The sequence below is a fragment of the Nycticebus coucang genome, chromosome 13 (genome assembly GCF_027406575.1).
Source record: "Nycticebus coucang isolate mNycCou1 chromosome 13, mNycCou1.pri, whole genome shotgun sequence".
NCBI lineage: Eukaryota > Metazoa > Chordata > Mammalia > Primates > Lorisidae > Nycticebus > Nycticebus coucang.
Genome location: NC_069792.1, coordinates 23,977,693 through 23,992,721, shown reverse-complemented (window position 1 = coordinate 23,992,721; position 15,029 = coordinate 23,977,693). Strand labels below are relative to the sequence as shown.

Here is a 15,029-nt window from a genome sequence, read left to right as displayed (position 1 = left end):
AACCTAAAAGATAATCCAGTATTATCAGGCTCAGAAAATGTATACTTGGGTATAAAATGGCTGATGTATATTTAAATACATATGTGTATGTGTTAGTTGCTCACAAAAGATAACTGTGGAATAGTTTCTGTGATAAAATCTATTGTTATTCAGCAGCTGTAATGGATTAAACGTTGTGGTTTACATACATTATCATGTTTAATTTTCAAGGCAACACATGAGCTACTTGATATATACTACCCTTGCTTTATTGATGAAGAACCTGAGGGTTAAAGATACTAAATAATTTGCACCAGTTCATACAGCTAAGAAATAGAGTTGAATTTTGTATCCAAGTCTGAATCAGGAACTTTGTTTTTAACCACAATATTGTAGTAATTCTTGTATATCAGCTGTCTTCAGAAATTATTTAATATAAATCCTTGTAAACTTAGGATGCAATGTGAACATTACTTTAAATAGTCCCAATATGAATTTTAGCCATTTGCGTGGATTAATTGAAATAAAGAATACTATAGGTAGTCATAATCAACATGAACTCTGTTAAAATGTAAATTTTGTTTTTTTACTTATGTAAATAATACATATTTAATGTTTTAAAAAGTCTAATAACATAAATGTGTAAAGAAGTAACCATCCTCTAAAATTTACCCTCCTGGCTCAGCACCTGTAGCACAGTGGTTACGGCACCGGCCACATGCACCGAGGCTGGCAGGTTCAAACCTGGCCTGGGTCAGCTAAACAACAATGACAACTGCAACAACAACCAAAAAATAGCCAGGCCTTGTGGCAGGCGCCTGTAGTCCCAGCTACTTGGGAGGCTGAGACAAGAGAATCACTTAAGCCCAAGAGTCTGAAGTTGTTATGAGCTGTGACGCTATGGTATTCTACAGAGGGTAACATAATGAGACCCTGTCTCAAAAATAAATAAATAAATGAATAAATAAATAAAATTTCCTATCCTGAGATAACCCTCATTGATATTTTGAGGAACATTTTCCATATTTTTCAATACATATATAATATTACATAAATGTTATATTACTTAGGACTGACCTTTATATTTTTTAATGCTAGAGAGTATAATAAATATATTGCTTTGTGAGGTAAAGATTTCCTGTTTACCCAAATAGGTATCATTAACTTCTTTCTTTAATTTTACCAGGTCAAGGTAGGCAATGAAGTTGCTACAGGAACAGGACCTAATAAAAAGATAGCAAAAAAAAATGCTGCAGAAGCAATGCTATTACAACTGGGTTATAAAGCATCTACTAGTCTTCAGGATCAACTTGAGAAGGTGAGACTTAAGTTTACATTTATCTCCTTTTTGTCAGAGTACCAAAGGGATTAATAAATTCTGATCATAGTTGTCAATTTTAACTTTTCTGTGATCTTATATGTCAATTTTAACTTTTCTGAGGCATTGTTCTTTATCTTTGAATATAGGTGATCCAAGTACATCGTCTACTTAAGATGAGATATTAATGAATAATTTTATGATTAGCGAATACAAAAAATTTATCATATGGTTATACATATTTTATATAATACCAACTTAATATTTTTAACGTATTGACTGTTGTGAATGTTTTTTTTTTTTTGCCATATATGCAAAGTCTTACTTTATACCTTTTAAGAGCAGAAGTTGTTGGCCTATTTTTGAAATATAGCTGAAAACACTGGAAATAAAAATTATGACTTATCCCTTTAGGGCAGGAACTGTATTGGACAGACACTCTATAAAATAATTTTTCTATTTACTTAAAGGTAAACTCTGAGGGTGTTTATTTCTGCCAAGACCTGTGTTCATGGTACCCTATTTTTTTTGCAGCAGTTAATGACATCATTAACACCTACATCTGTTGTAAGAGAAGCAGAGAACCCCGAATTCAGGACTTGGCAGATAATTTGGCAGAAACTGGCTTATTTTCATTGTGTATTAAATGATCATTTTGTTATACGTGCATACATAGAACTATTATGCATTTTATTATATTATTATTATTTTATATTATTATACATTTTATTTTTATGAACATTTACAAAACAGGCTTAATAATTACTTAACATCAAAAACACTATGCTTTGAGAAGGTCCTTTTCTCACATAAGAATTCTGTTTCAGAGGTATTTCTAGTTTTTACAGGAACACAATTCTGCAGTTTAGAGTAAAAAAAAAAATCATCTTTTAAAAATACTTAGATATACTTTTCTTTTTAAGGTGGCCATGATAATCTAGGCAATTATTTTGAATGATTAAAGAAATCATTGGCAAGGTATTGCTAGAGATTTTGATTCTGTTTTTATAAACTGGCTAGTTAGTGCTTTTTTTTCTTTTAAAAGTATTTGTAACATGAAACCTAACATGTGTTCTAGTTTCTGTAGTTCTTATATTGTATATATGTTGTTTTAACTTAACACATTTATTTTGACTTAAAAGTGGTGAGTGATCTATAAAAATATGTCAAAATAAATCTCATAGACATTTATTTGTCAGTTAATTGAAAGCAAAACAGAACAGAAACGGCGTTAATTTAATTAATCAGTTACTTTCATTGATTTTTTTTTTTAAACAGTTTGCATACCCACTCTGTTAGGGTTCTCCAAAAAAGCAGAACCAACAACAGGTTATGTGTCTGTGTGTGTGTGTATGTATGTGTGTGTGTGTCTGTGTCTGTATGTGTGTGTGTGTATGGATTTTAGAAATATTTTGGGATACAGAGGAGAGTACTCCTTCTGGTATGTTTAAATAGAAACCGTATACAAGCCTTGGGGTAGAAATCAGAGAGCAGTAGGCTTAGTATTTGGTTGAAGGTGAAAAATTACGCATAGAGAATATAATTTAATAATTAAATAACTTTAATCATTGTTAGAAGGAGAAGAGTTAAGAAAGGAGGAACATCAACTTCAACTGAACTGAAAAGCTTGGGAATGTGCATTTTCTTAATCAGCCAGCTCTTCTCCACCCTAAAGTGACTAATTCCTTAGTCTCCACACCTTCCTCAAACTCATAGCCTCCCTCAATCAACTTTCCTCTCATTCTTTGATTTAGTCTTGTATTTCACAGAGAACATAGAAATTGTAAGGCCCACAGGCTTTCCTACCAACATATACCTGGATTTACAAACATTTGCTCATCCTACATCCTCTTACAACAGGGGAAGTATCCTCATTGGATTAAAAGATAGTCCATCTGTTTATATCAAGAGTGGCCAGTCATTGTGAGGAGTGCATTATAGAGATTACTGATTATCATAATGGGGTTAGAATCTACAAATTTTAAGTGATGTCAGCTTATAAAGTTCTGCAGACCATGAAATTTGGACGTGGAAGAAAACAGGTCATGGTTAGAGATTTGCAAGGTCTACAGAAGGACAGAGGGCTGAAAGTTGATAGCTAGAGGAAGGATGATACCGGGTCCCAGTGAGGCAGATAGGAATGTAAGCTGCAAGTAGTATAATAGATAGGGGAAAAATCAAAAGGCTGGAAGGACTGAAATTCAGTTTAGTAAAAGCATGTTTACAGCTACTCGCGAGGCTGAGGCAAGAGAATCGCTTAAGCCCAGGAGCTGGAGGTTGCTGTGAGCTGTGTGAGGCCACGGCACTCTACCGAGGGCCATAAAGTGAGACTCTGTCTCTACAAAAAAAAAAAAGAAATACAGAAGAAAGATCTAGAGGATGAGCCGTACTTTGTGCCTGCTGCATCTCCCCTTTCCAGGAGACTGTTCTCATTGATAACTTCTTTGGTCTTGTCCCCGCTGACCCTTTACCCTTATTCTCCAAACAGTCATCTCTAGAAGAGTCAGAAATCTAGGCACTAGCTGTAGCTTTCAGATGAAAATCAAATGTCACCTGCTGGTTAAAATTCAGTTATGAAGGTAACAAAAGCAAGGCGAGGGAAAGAAGAAATTAGTACAGTTGAATGGACCAGATTTTACTTATTCCACTCATGAAAAATGAAAATCTACTTATTTGGAAAGCCTGGAATTGTGCATCTCATCGTGAAACTGCTCCAGGGTTCCTGAAACATCAGTACTTCTGTAAGAACCTGAACAGTTGACACCAGTTTGATAAGTACACACTACGTTTTAGAGGTATGAATACAATTAAAAGTAAGGACAGAATTAAACATTGAATATATTTTACTTCTGTTCACCAGGTTTTCACACTGATAACAGTTTTAGTTTTTCAAAATCTTTTAACTTCCTTTCATCCCTCATACGTGGCTACTTCTCCTTTCCTGCTTTGTTCTGGCAGTAGTGCTTTACATCCCAGCCGTGCCTCTGGCACATTCGTCTTATTGGTTCTGAACTCTGTTCATCCCAGTGTAGTTCTTTCTTTCTTAGATGTAAACGGTAAATGCCCAGTGTACACCTCATCCATAACCATAGCTTTCGTTTTTATTCTTTTATTCAACTGCTTCTTTCTTTCCTAATAATGATAGTACCAACGTAGCATGGTTACTGTCTCTTCAGATGGAAAATCTAGGTTGATGTCCTGCACCTCCACATATTGTCTGTATTTAAACTTAACTCTCTCTTCCTAATTTGCTTCTTTGTAAAATTGAGTATTTGTATCACTTATCTCATAAAATTTTTGTGAGGATGAAAATGAGACAATCCATATTCATCCAAAACACTTAGCACATTAGCAACCACACTTTAATTGTTACCTATTAGCTGTTAACTACTATCAGTCTATTTTATTACACAGTAATTTCTGTTCTGTGAGGGATGCCTGGGTCAGCATTTTGCAGTCAAAGGTTATAGCAGCCATCTCTCAGAATGTCAAATGTGAAGTAAGAGAGGAATTTGTGTTTTAAAGAGGTAAAAGAAATAAGGAAAAGGGGAAAGGGATGTCCTTTCTTTCGTATGAAGTTGTGGGCTCTTTCTAATGTGCTGTGAACTTATTTTTCAGGATTCTTTATTTTCATTTTTGCTTCTGTTGTCTACCACTGATATCTTTCTTTGTCCTCTAAGATGTATAATAAAAAATGAAAGAGATAAAATTCAATAATAATTTTTTTAAACAAATGAACATAGTAAACTGCTAGAATTGTATTTTATGTTTATATCTGAATTTAATTTATCCGTTTGGCCTTAGTCATCTGATAACATTAAATATAAAATGCTGATCACAATAAGAAATAACTCCCCTGAGTACTTCATATCAATAATACCAGGTCCTCAAAAAGAAAACATAACTAGCCAAAGTCACTTACTAATTTGATTATAATACCTACTAAAAATATCTGTGTTTTGAATTATATTTTATACCAAACAAATCTTCTGGCAAAAGTCCAGATATTACATGTTTTGCTTAAAGTTAGGACTTAGCTTTCAATTTTTTGTATATATCATTAGCAGTATTCGGTGATCCATATTGTAGGACTTCTCCAGAATTAACATTGTAACATTTCTATTATTAATCTGACCTCAGAAGTGATAAAGAAGCTTTTAGTTACTTTAGTATTTATGATGATTATTACTACTGTTTGACTAAGAATTACTTAACTTTATAATCAAACTAAAGGTTATGTTCACTATAATACATATACTGATTACTGGGCTTTCTTGACACCTTAAATTATAGCTTTGAATGAGCAGGTAAAGAAAAGGCACAAGAAATAGATTCAAATGCAGAAAAGGAATATAGATGATACTGTTCATGTTAGTTATGCTTATAGCCATTGTCCTGAGATCAGAGATGGAGAGAATATACAGAATAACTATGTGAGAAACATGTGTCTTTGCTTAATTGATTAGTCAATATGTTTTTCTTTTTGAATAAGCCTGTTTTTCTGTATTTAATTGATTTAATCTTTCAGACAGGGGAAAACAAAGGCTGGAGTGGTCCAAAGGCTGGGTTTCCTGAACCACCAAATAATAGTAAGTTTTCTTTTTTATGTTATCTGCTGTTGGTATTCATCAGTGGTTCCTTAACTAGCCATCCCTGTGTATTGATTAGGTCTGTCTGGGTTCAGCATACCCCGTATTATGGAGGGTGCAAAGGAGTTGTGGTGTTTGCTCTCCCATAACTAATAGAATAACTGCAGAACTAAGACACAGACCCTCATATCCTTGATATGGTTAGACCATTATAAGATGGAGTACCATTTAATCCACATAGTGATGACATTTTCTTTTTAAGTAGTCATTTTTATTGAAACAACATTATCATAATATAAAAAATCAAAAAAGAAGTATTATCACATATCTACAAGCCAATTGTGCCATCAGATCAATTTTACTGTTCCAGTTGTTTTTATGTATACAAATTTTTGTATTATAACATCAGTACAATTGTTATTCTGTTTTCACTTAACATTGTCATATGCATTTCTCACATTTTGCTGAGTCATTAGAATTTTTAATGTGTTCTTAAAGTCACTAAGTGAAATATTAGAAATGTAAGAAAAAAATTACTCTCAGTTTCATCCCACTTAGAGTATTGTCAGACATTTAACAATCAGCTTCAGTTTATTTCTTTTTTCAGATGTACATGATCAAGTTTTTTTTTTTTGAGGTTGAATCTCTCACTCTGTTGCCCTGGGTCAAGTACCTGGGTGTTGGAGTTCACGGCAACCTCAAACTCTTGGACTCAAGGAATCCTCTTGTCTCAGCCTCCCAAGTAGCTGGGACTGCTTGTGCCTACCACAGCACCTAGCTAGTTTTTCTATTTTTAGTAGAGATGGGGTCTTGCTCTTGCTCAGGCTGTTTTTGAACTCCTAAGCTCAAGCAGTCCACCTATCTCAGCCTCCCAAAGTGCAAGGATTACAGAAGTGAGCCACCATGCTGGGCTGATCAAGATATTTTGTATCGGACATAAAGAGATTTTTTTCCTTTTACCATGCCCCTTCCCCAAAGCATCTATTTTTACTGCAGTGACCATTTTACTAAAATTAGTGAATTAATTAAACAATTGACCAGTGAATTTGATCTCATTTCTAACCCTGTGTTATCTGTTCATTACAACCTCTGGACAGTGAAAAAACTTAAATCTGTGAGTTGTCATAAAGAAAGATCTTTAATCTTAGATGTTAGCAGCTTCATTTCTTGAAGCATAATGAAATTTGTAACAAATTTTTACCAAAGCATGCTTATCAAAATTGAATTGTTGGTTCATCAAAACTGGTCTCTTGAAAATTTCAGTGAGGTAATGGTATTTTGGGATTACTTTCTGGGAATAATCTAAGTTAATGTGCCTCTGGGCCTTTGGACTATGTATATAGGATGATGAATGTGATGGATTTAGCACATAGCCCAGGGAAAAAATGAAACCAGTGGAGGATTCCTAGAGTTTGTGTTGAATTTCTTTGATGTTTGAATATATTGGTGAGAAAGGAATGTAAGAAACATTAAATTGATTGCAGTTTTATGTAAAATACTTAGCACAGTACCTGTTTCCTCGTAAGCACATAATCAATGTTGATTTTTTTCATACTTCCTCCCTTCTTTCTTTTGTAAAAATGATATGACTTGCCAGAAGTTCCTTTCTTATACTGTTTGTCTTAGATGTTTTCTGCATACACGTGGTAAACAAAGAATATATAGTTTATTCTTGAATAGTTACATTTTGACACTAGACTTTTTTTCAAAGGATATAAACATTATGTATTTGAATATAGATGTCAAATAGTTATTAACTTGACAGTTTTAACATGAGATTACATTACAGATAATTGCAGGCTCTATTGTTGTAAACAGTGATACTTTATCCCCTAGCTGTATGTGCTTGTTTATTTATTTTTTTAACTTGCTAAGGAATACTAGAAGTTCTCTGCAAGTATGGGAAGGGACATAACAAAGAGGTCAGTGAGTTTAAGTGATCAAAAATATGTACAAATGCATAAAAGGGTTGCTTTAGATAGAAGGTTAAAAGTGATAGAGTTATCTGAAGCCATCTTAAAACTTAATGAAATTCCCCTTTAGGAATTCCTCTCCCTACAGTGGTTCAGTTTAAACATTTGGAGAAAGAGTGTTCCCTCCCTCCTTTTTCCACCTGTGACGGGTGAGGAGGCTGGTATAGGACTCTTCTGAGTGAGCACTGAGTGGCTCATTCCCTGGGTTACCCTAGAGGATGAAGGCCGTTGAGCTCCCAAGAGCAATTCTTTCACTCCGCAAGGGCTGGTTCTCTCTAGTGATGCTCCGGAGTCCCTCTGCAGCTAGCTCAAAGCTACTTACAACATTAGGAAACAGTTGGTTTCTGCTTAGGAATTGATCACTCAGGTGACAAATCCAATAGCTAGAAATTAATTACATTCATAGATTTTAGTTAACTTCCCCTCTACTTAATCAGTTCCTTAAGTTTGAAATTCTACTCTAAATTATTTCTGTCCTGGGAAGAATACCTAAGTTGGCATTTTGCAGGCAAAGGTTAGAGTAGGGATCTCTCGGGGTAGTACATGTGGGGGTAGACAGGAATTTGAGATCGCCAATACTGATAATATTATCTGACCTTGGACAGGCATTTTACATCTTATTCAATGTATTAAGAGTTATGCATGCTAATTTATAATGTTGAGAATCTTTATTTATGATAACATTTATAAAATGACTACATCCTTGAAAAACACTGTATCGTTATAAAATGGCTTTCTCTCTTATGTCTTCTTTGTTAAATTCTATATTGCTTCAGAATTGTGGTTTTAAAGATCAAATTTTTGAGCCAGACATGGTGGTGTCCGTAGTCCCAGCTGCTGGGGATGCTGAGGTGGGAGAATCACTTGAGCCCAGGAGTTTGAGTCTAGCCTGGGCAACATAGCAAGACCCTGGTTCTTTTAAAAAAAGCAAAATTTTAGTCACTCATTATTTGGGTAAATAATATGAAATTAACTTGTAAGGGAGTAATGTACAAAAATTAAAAGGTGAGATGCAGTATTGGAAAGGAGAAAAGGGGGAATTTTAGTCTGGCATAGATAGCACCTAAGTATAAGTAGACAAAAAATGTTAATGTACATGTGCATTTAATTTTTGAAGTGGAAGATTTTTTTTAAAGATTACAGTCATAAGAAACTGCTAACAATTACAACTAAAAATAATTTAAATGGTTTTGCAAGTGATTGTGATTACATAGCCTGGTTCCTCAATTTATTTTCCTGGCTTGATTGCCTGCAGATTTAAAATATGGACCTAATTTTTGCATGCTGCACAGGCTTTCTTCATTGTACAGAAATGTAGCAGAAGGTAGACTGTCTAAGTGTGTTTTTACCCTTTGAATCACTGTCACAGTTTCATTGAAGTACAAGAAAACAGAACTCTGTAATGTGAGGTTTATGTTAAATTTAGCAAAGGGCAATTTTATGCTTGGCATATACATAAAAAGCTAGATTCTTACAGATGAATGACTAACACGTCTTTTGAAAAAGATCATGCATTTTAAATATCTACTGACAGCTCATGGAAAACTTTGTAAAATATTTAGATACAGTTCAGTTGATAATATCTCTTTCTTATATTCATATTCCATGTTATTAATACAGAGTTTTACTTAAAAACAGGTTCATTGTTTTTTAAAGGTGAACTCTAGCTTAATTCAGAATTGGACTAAGCTCAAAGGTATTCACTGGTATGTGCTGAATCCACCCACTAAAAGATTATTTGGAGGCACTTTTCACATAAATATTTTTCTGTTAACCTTTAAAAAATTTTATTTAGCCCCTGTGAAATATGCTGGCTCTTCTAGGTTCATTAGAGATGACCTAAGATAAATACTTTTGGGATGTGATAGAGTTCTTATTGACCTTTTCAGGGTCTTAGTTGACTTACCAGTGTTCTTGTCACTTTAGTCTTAGATGCATGTACTATGAAACTCTGTCCATCCTGTTAAGTGATAAGATCACCAGCTTATTTCCCATATGTTGTATACTATATTAGAACTTTTACTTTTCTTTCATTTGGGGAGGAGGTAGAGTAAGGTATAAGGATTGTACTTTTAAGATAATACATTAATGTATACCTTTCTTTAATAGCATTGTGGTAGAGTTTCCTGAACAAATTCTTTATGGCCCTCTCATAACAGAAACCACTTTGTAATGAGATGGTTAAAATAGTTGGAGCCAACTGGATTTATTTAAATATAAAGCTGAATGTTCCGATTTAATTATTTATTTTAGATATAAATACTATATTAGAAGTATAAGAGTATAAGTGGCTCGTAGGGATCTAATTTAAAAGGTTTGGTGGGTTACTTGTGCTGGGCAGCCCAGTCCCTGAATACCTGGTTGTTTTCAAATAAAGTCAGGTCCCATAAAGAAAGGGCTGTTTATCTGGAGCAGTCAGAAGCAGCAAGAACATACACCTCTTGTCCACCTGAGATTGCAGATGGAAATGTCTCCCCTTACTCCCCTTAGCAAAGAAGGAAAGATCCAAATATTCTAGAATGATACCATCCTTCTTATACATTGGTGGCTATGTTGGACCTACCTGAGTAGTGAGAACTGATAGGCTTTTTGAAAAATCGCTTTGGCAATGATTCTCTTTTCTTACCTACTGAGCCTAGGAAGATTAGAGGTAGTATTAAGCTTGCATCTGTTTTAGTCATACCATCTGAGTTTGTGTTTAAAGGCGCATTCATTTAAAGGAAAAATAATTTGAAATTAGAAAGGAAGTTTTTAATGAGATTAGCACAGGTAAGCATATTTTTCTGACATAGTCTCAGGAAAGAATTAATGGATCTAAATGTTCATGACTTTAAAAACGTGTTTGACTCTTGCTTTTTACAAACACAAAGAGATTTCAGATACTTTGTTTTGTAAAGTATCTGAAATCAGTTTAAGGATGTGTTTATTCATCATAATATGATAGTGTTTTTAAGCATAAAAGCAAAGGATAAAATCGTAAGGAAAAAAGAGAGGTGGACTTCGATACACAGAAAATAAAAACAAGTTCAGGGAATCACAGGAGAAAATTAAAAGGCAAATGAAAAACAGAAAGCATAAATTACAGCATAGAGAGCAAAAGGTTGAATATACACAAAGGACACATACAAGTCAAAAAAAAAAATGTTGGCACCCCAGTAGAAAAATGGCCAATGTCTTAGAGAAACATTTTAAAAGAACAAACAAAAAAATAATGAAAAATATTTGAGCAGTCACAAAAGTAGAGATTAACACACAGATTATCTAAATTATAAAACCTGATAATAAAATAAACACCCATGAGCCCACCACCCAGTTTAAGAACTGTACATTATCAATCTATTTACCTTCACCTTTAATCCTCCTCTTTCATATCACCCTGCCTATGATGCCTTCCCTACCACTTACCACTATCTCTGGACTTTTTAGTGGGGGATTGATGGAGTCTCTCTCTGTTACCCAGGCCAGAATCCAGTGGTTCAATCATAGCTCACTGCTGCCTCTCACTCCTAGACTCAAGCATTCCTCCCAAGAAGCTAAGACTGTGACATGACCACCACGCCTGGCTAATTTTTAATGTTTTTGTAGAGTCAGGGTTTCGCTATGTTGCCCAGGCTGTTCTCAAACTCCTGGCTTAAAAGATGCTCCTTCCTTGGCCTCCCAAATTGCTGGGATTATAGGAATCCGCTAATGCATCCAGCCTTATCTTTGGATTTTATATGTAGTTGCCCCACCCTTTATTCCTTTTATCAAATAAATGAGATATTTGTTTAATTTTGCTTTTTTAAAAACTTTAAAATAGTGTATATTGTCTTTGGGAACTTATCTCTTTTGCCCCCACCCCCCACCCCACCCCCACACACACATTGTAGGCTAAGATTATTTTAGTTACATACAGTATTTCATCTACAGTGTGAATAATTCCATAATGATTTATCTGTTCTGTTACTGGTCCACATTTGGGGTTTTGTTATTATAAACAACATTACTATGAACATTTTGAACATATTTGCTGGTGCACATGTATAAGAATTTCTGGGAACCCATGTAAGAATGGGATAGGGTACATGTAAGTGCAAATTTATAAAAAATAATTGCATAGTGAGAGAACTGATCAAAGTATCTAGTCCTCTGTACTGACAGAAGTAGAAACCTTTTACAAGTTTTTAACCTTCGTTTTCATTCTTAATAATTTAGTTTCAGTTCAGATTCCACTGTTTTCCTAATATTTATTTTTTTTCTGTTTTTATTTAGGTTTTTGAATGGGGAAAAATAAAATAGCAAAAAAGTGAAAAAAACTCTCCATACTTGTGTCCTTCTTAGCGAAATTTCTACCCTGACCCTCAAGTAATTTATGGTTGGTTACTTGCTTGTGTATTGTTTTAGGATCTTTTATACAGATGTAGGCAAATTCAAATATATTTTACTTAATCCGTAAGCATTTCAGATATTCTATTCTATACTTTTTAGTTAATAATATGTTCTGTTCATATATATGTGTGTGTATACATACATACATACACACACACATAGGGATTTATTATTTTTTAACCAGTCTGTAATCGATGGACACTTAAATTGTTTACAATATTTTTCTATTATAAGTATTCCTGCTGTGTAAAAACCTCATATGTAAGTCATTTTAAATTGTACTTGTATATTTGTTGGATAAATTTCTACAAGTGGAATTACTGAGTTCAAAAGTATATATACTTTTAATTTTGATAGATGGTGCCAGATTACCTTCACACAAATATTCCTACCAGCAATATTTGAGATTTCCTGTTTCTCTACAGCCTCCATAATACAGTGTGGTACCAAGCTTCTGGATCTTTGCCCAACTAATTGTTGAAATATGGTGTTCAATAGTTTTATTTTGCATTTTTCCTATTAAGAATGAGACTGAACATGTTTTAGGTACATTTTGAGCCCTTTATATACTTCTGACTATTCCCCACTTTAAAATTAGATTGTTGGTCTTTTTTTTTAATGTGGTAGGATTGTGTTTTTGTGTGTGTGTATGTGCGCACGCTTGTGCCTTTATGACATGACTTGCAAATATTTTTCTTATTTTCTTTATGATGGAATTTTCTTTTAAAGTTTACTTTTATTTTTAATATATTTGAATGACCTTTTTAATAGTCTTTTGTGGTATATGTAAACTTGGCATAATTAATAATGCCTTCCCCACTCTGAGCTTTTAAAAAATGCTTTTAAGTTACTTCTAGAACTTTTATAGTTTTGTTTTTTAATCTTGAAATCTTTGATCCCTCTGGGATTAATACAAAAGTATGGATCCAGCTTTCTTCTCCACTGCATTGAGACTTCATTGTTATCATATACTAAGATTCTGTATGAATTTTGTTTTATTCTGGACTTTTTGTTCTCTTCATCTGACTGTTTATGGGTCAGTTTAATTGTTGAGTCTTTATTGTGTTTTAAAATGAGTCAATTTAAAGACCTATGTGTTTAAACAAATGTGAGTGACGATATGATTGGCCCATGACCTTCCTGTGCATACTGCATGGGAGTACAAGTAATTGAAAAAATAAAAATCCCCTGACACCACAGAAATAAGAGGTGTGAGAATAGTCACAGCATCAATTATAAAGCCTAAATGGAGCAACAGGAAACTAACTGTATGGTTGAAAGATGTTAAGGTTCAGGAAGGCTATGGAGACAGTTTTTCCTAAAGCATCTGTATATATTGTGAATATATCATGCAACTTTATTCAGAAAGAATTTATTGGCTGCATTGTACACTTTTTGCATAATACTGATAATGTCAGTAGTTTTTCAAGTTGAAATTGCTTCTTAAAAAACTAGTCAAGTATGTAAGATAAACATGAGTAACCACCATCATCCCTTTAACCCCCCCACCCCCCCCAAATAAGAATAGGAGGGAAACTTAAAAAGAAAAGAAGACCAAGTATTATTTGGGGGAAAAAAATCAATTATTTTCGATCTAGAAAAAATCAAATAGCACCATACCTGACTTTGTTAGTACTCAATATTTGAACAAATGAAAGAAATAGATGGTGTCTGTAATTTTTTTCTCCCTATATTAATGATCTTTTAAGTAGTTTATTGTGTTTACCAATTAGCTTCCTCCAAATATGTTTGAAATAGAATCATAGAAATTTAGATATCATTTAGACCTGTGGTTCTCAGCTTGGTGTTGCTGGACTCAGTAGAGTAATGGTTGGCACCATTGGCATTTCAGCAATCTTGTAGAAATAATGCATTTATTCTTAGATTGCTTTGCTTTGCTTTGGGTTAGAATTTTATCTGAATTCGTATCACAAGATGTTCCGAATCTCAGGTTAGCAGTTGTTGAAAAATGATTTATTATTATTTAATAAGTGCAGTCTGTCTGAAAGATCCTTTAAACATGGTGTGCATAGAAGAAAAACAACATGAGTCCTGTGTGTGAAACTGTTGGAGACTGTCCGACCTCACATTTTACAGTTAGGAACACTCATATTTTCCTTTGTGTCCAAAAATACTCTGCTTGTTAAAGATACTGAGGACTTGAATTCATGTCTTTTGATTCCAAGGTTTATGTATTTTGCTGTTAAACAAGTTTATTTCTAGATATATTATTATTGCTGATAATTAAGGAAAAAAGGAATGATATTTTTTAAAACCTGCATTAAAAACAAGTATGCATTTTTTTAAAGAATGTTTTAAATATACCAGAATCTTAAAAAAAAAAAAAGGATTTAAGAGTTTTATGGGAGGCACTTGTGGCTCAGTGAGTAGGGTGCCGGCCCCATATGCCAAGGGTGGTGGGTTCAAACCCAGCCCCGGCCAAACTGCAACAAAAAAATAGCCGTGCGTTGTGGCGGGCGCCTGTAGTCCCAGCTACTCGGGAGGCTGAGGCAAGAGAATCGCGTAAGCCCAAGAGTTAGAGGTTGCTGTGAGCCGTGTGACACCATGGCACTGTACCCGAGAGTGGTACAGTGAGACTCTGTTTCTACAAAAAAAAAAAAAAGAGTTTTATAACAAGGAAAATGTTCAAACTATTGTTTCTGATACCAGATCGATATTTGGGTGGATCATTTAAAAATACTAAATGACTGAGAAACTATGTGAAATGTTTGTTTTAACTATTATTACCTCAGTGAAACAGCCATCTGCATTACTTGATTTTTCTTAAGATTTAAAATACTT

The 15,029-nt window shown here is 33.9% G+C and overlaps 1 protein-coding gene across 8 annotated transcripts in view; it reads left to right on the top strand.

The window, feature by feature from the left end:
- STAU2 (staufen double-stranded RNA binding protein 2) overlaps positions 1-15,029 on the top strand; it is a 329,861-nt gene that overhangs the window by 172,435 nt on the left and 142,397 nt on the right. For all 8 annotated transcript variants that reach the window (XM_053559242.1, XM_053559239.1, XM_053559244.1 and 5 more), the window contains 2 exons: positions 1,166-1,297; positions 5,826-5,886. In XM_053559242.1, the coding sequence (XP_053415217.1) occupies positions 1,166-1,297; positions 5,826-5,886 (193 nt within the window). The remainder of the gene's footprint in view (positions 1-1,165; positions 1,298-5,825; positions 5,887-15,029) is intronic.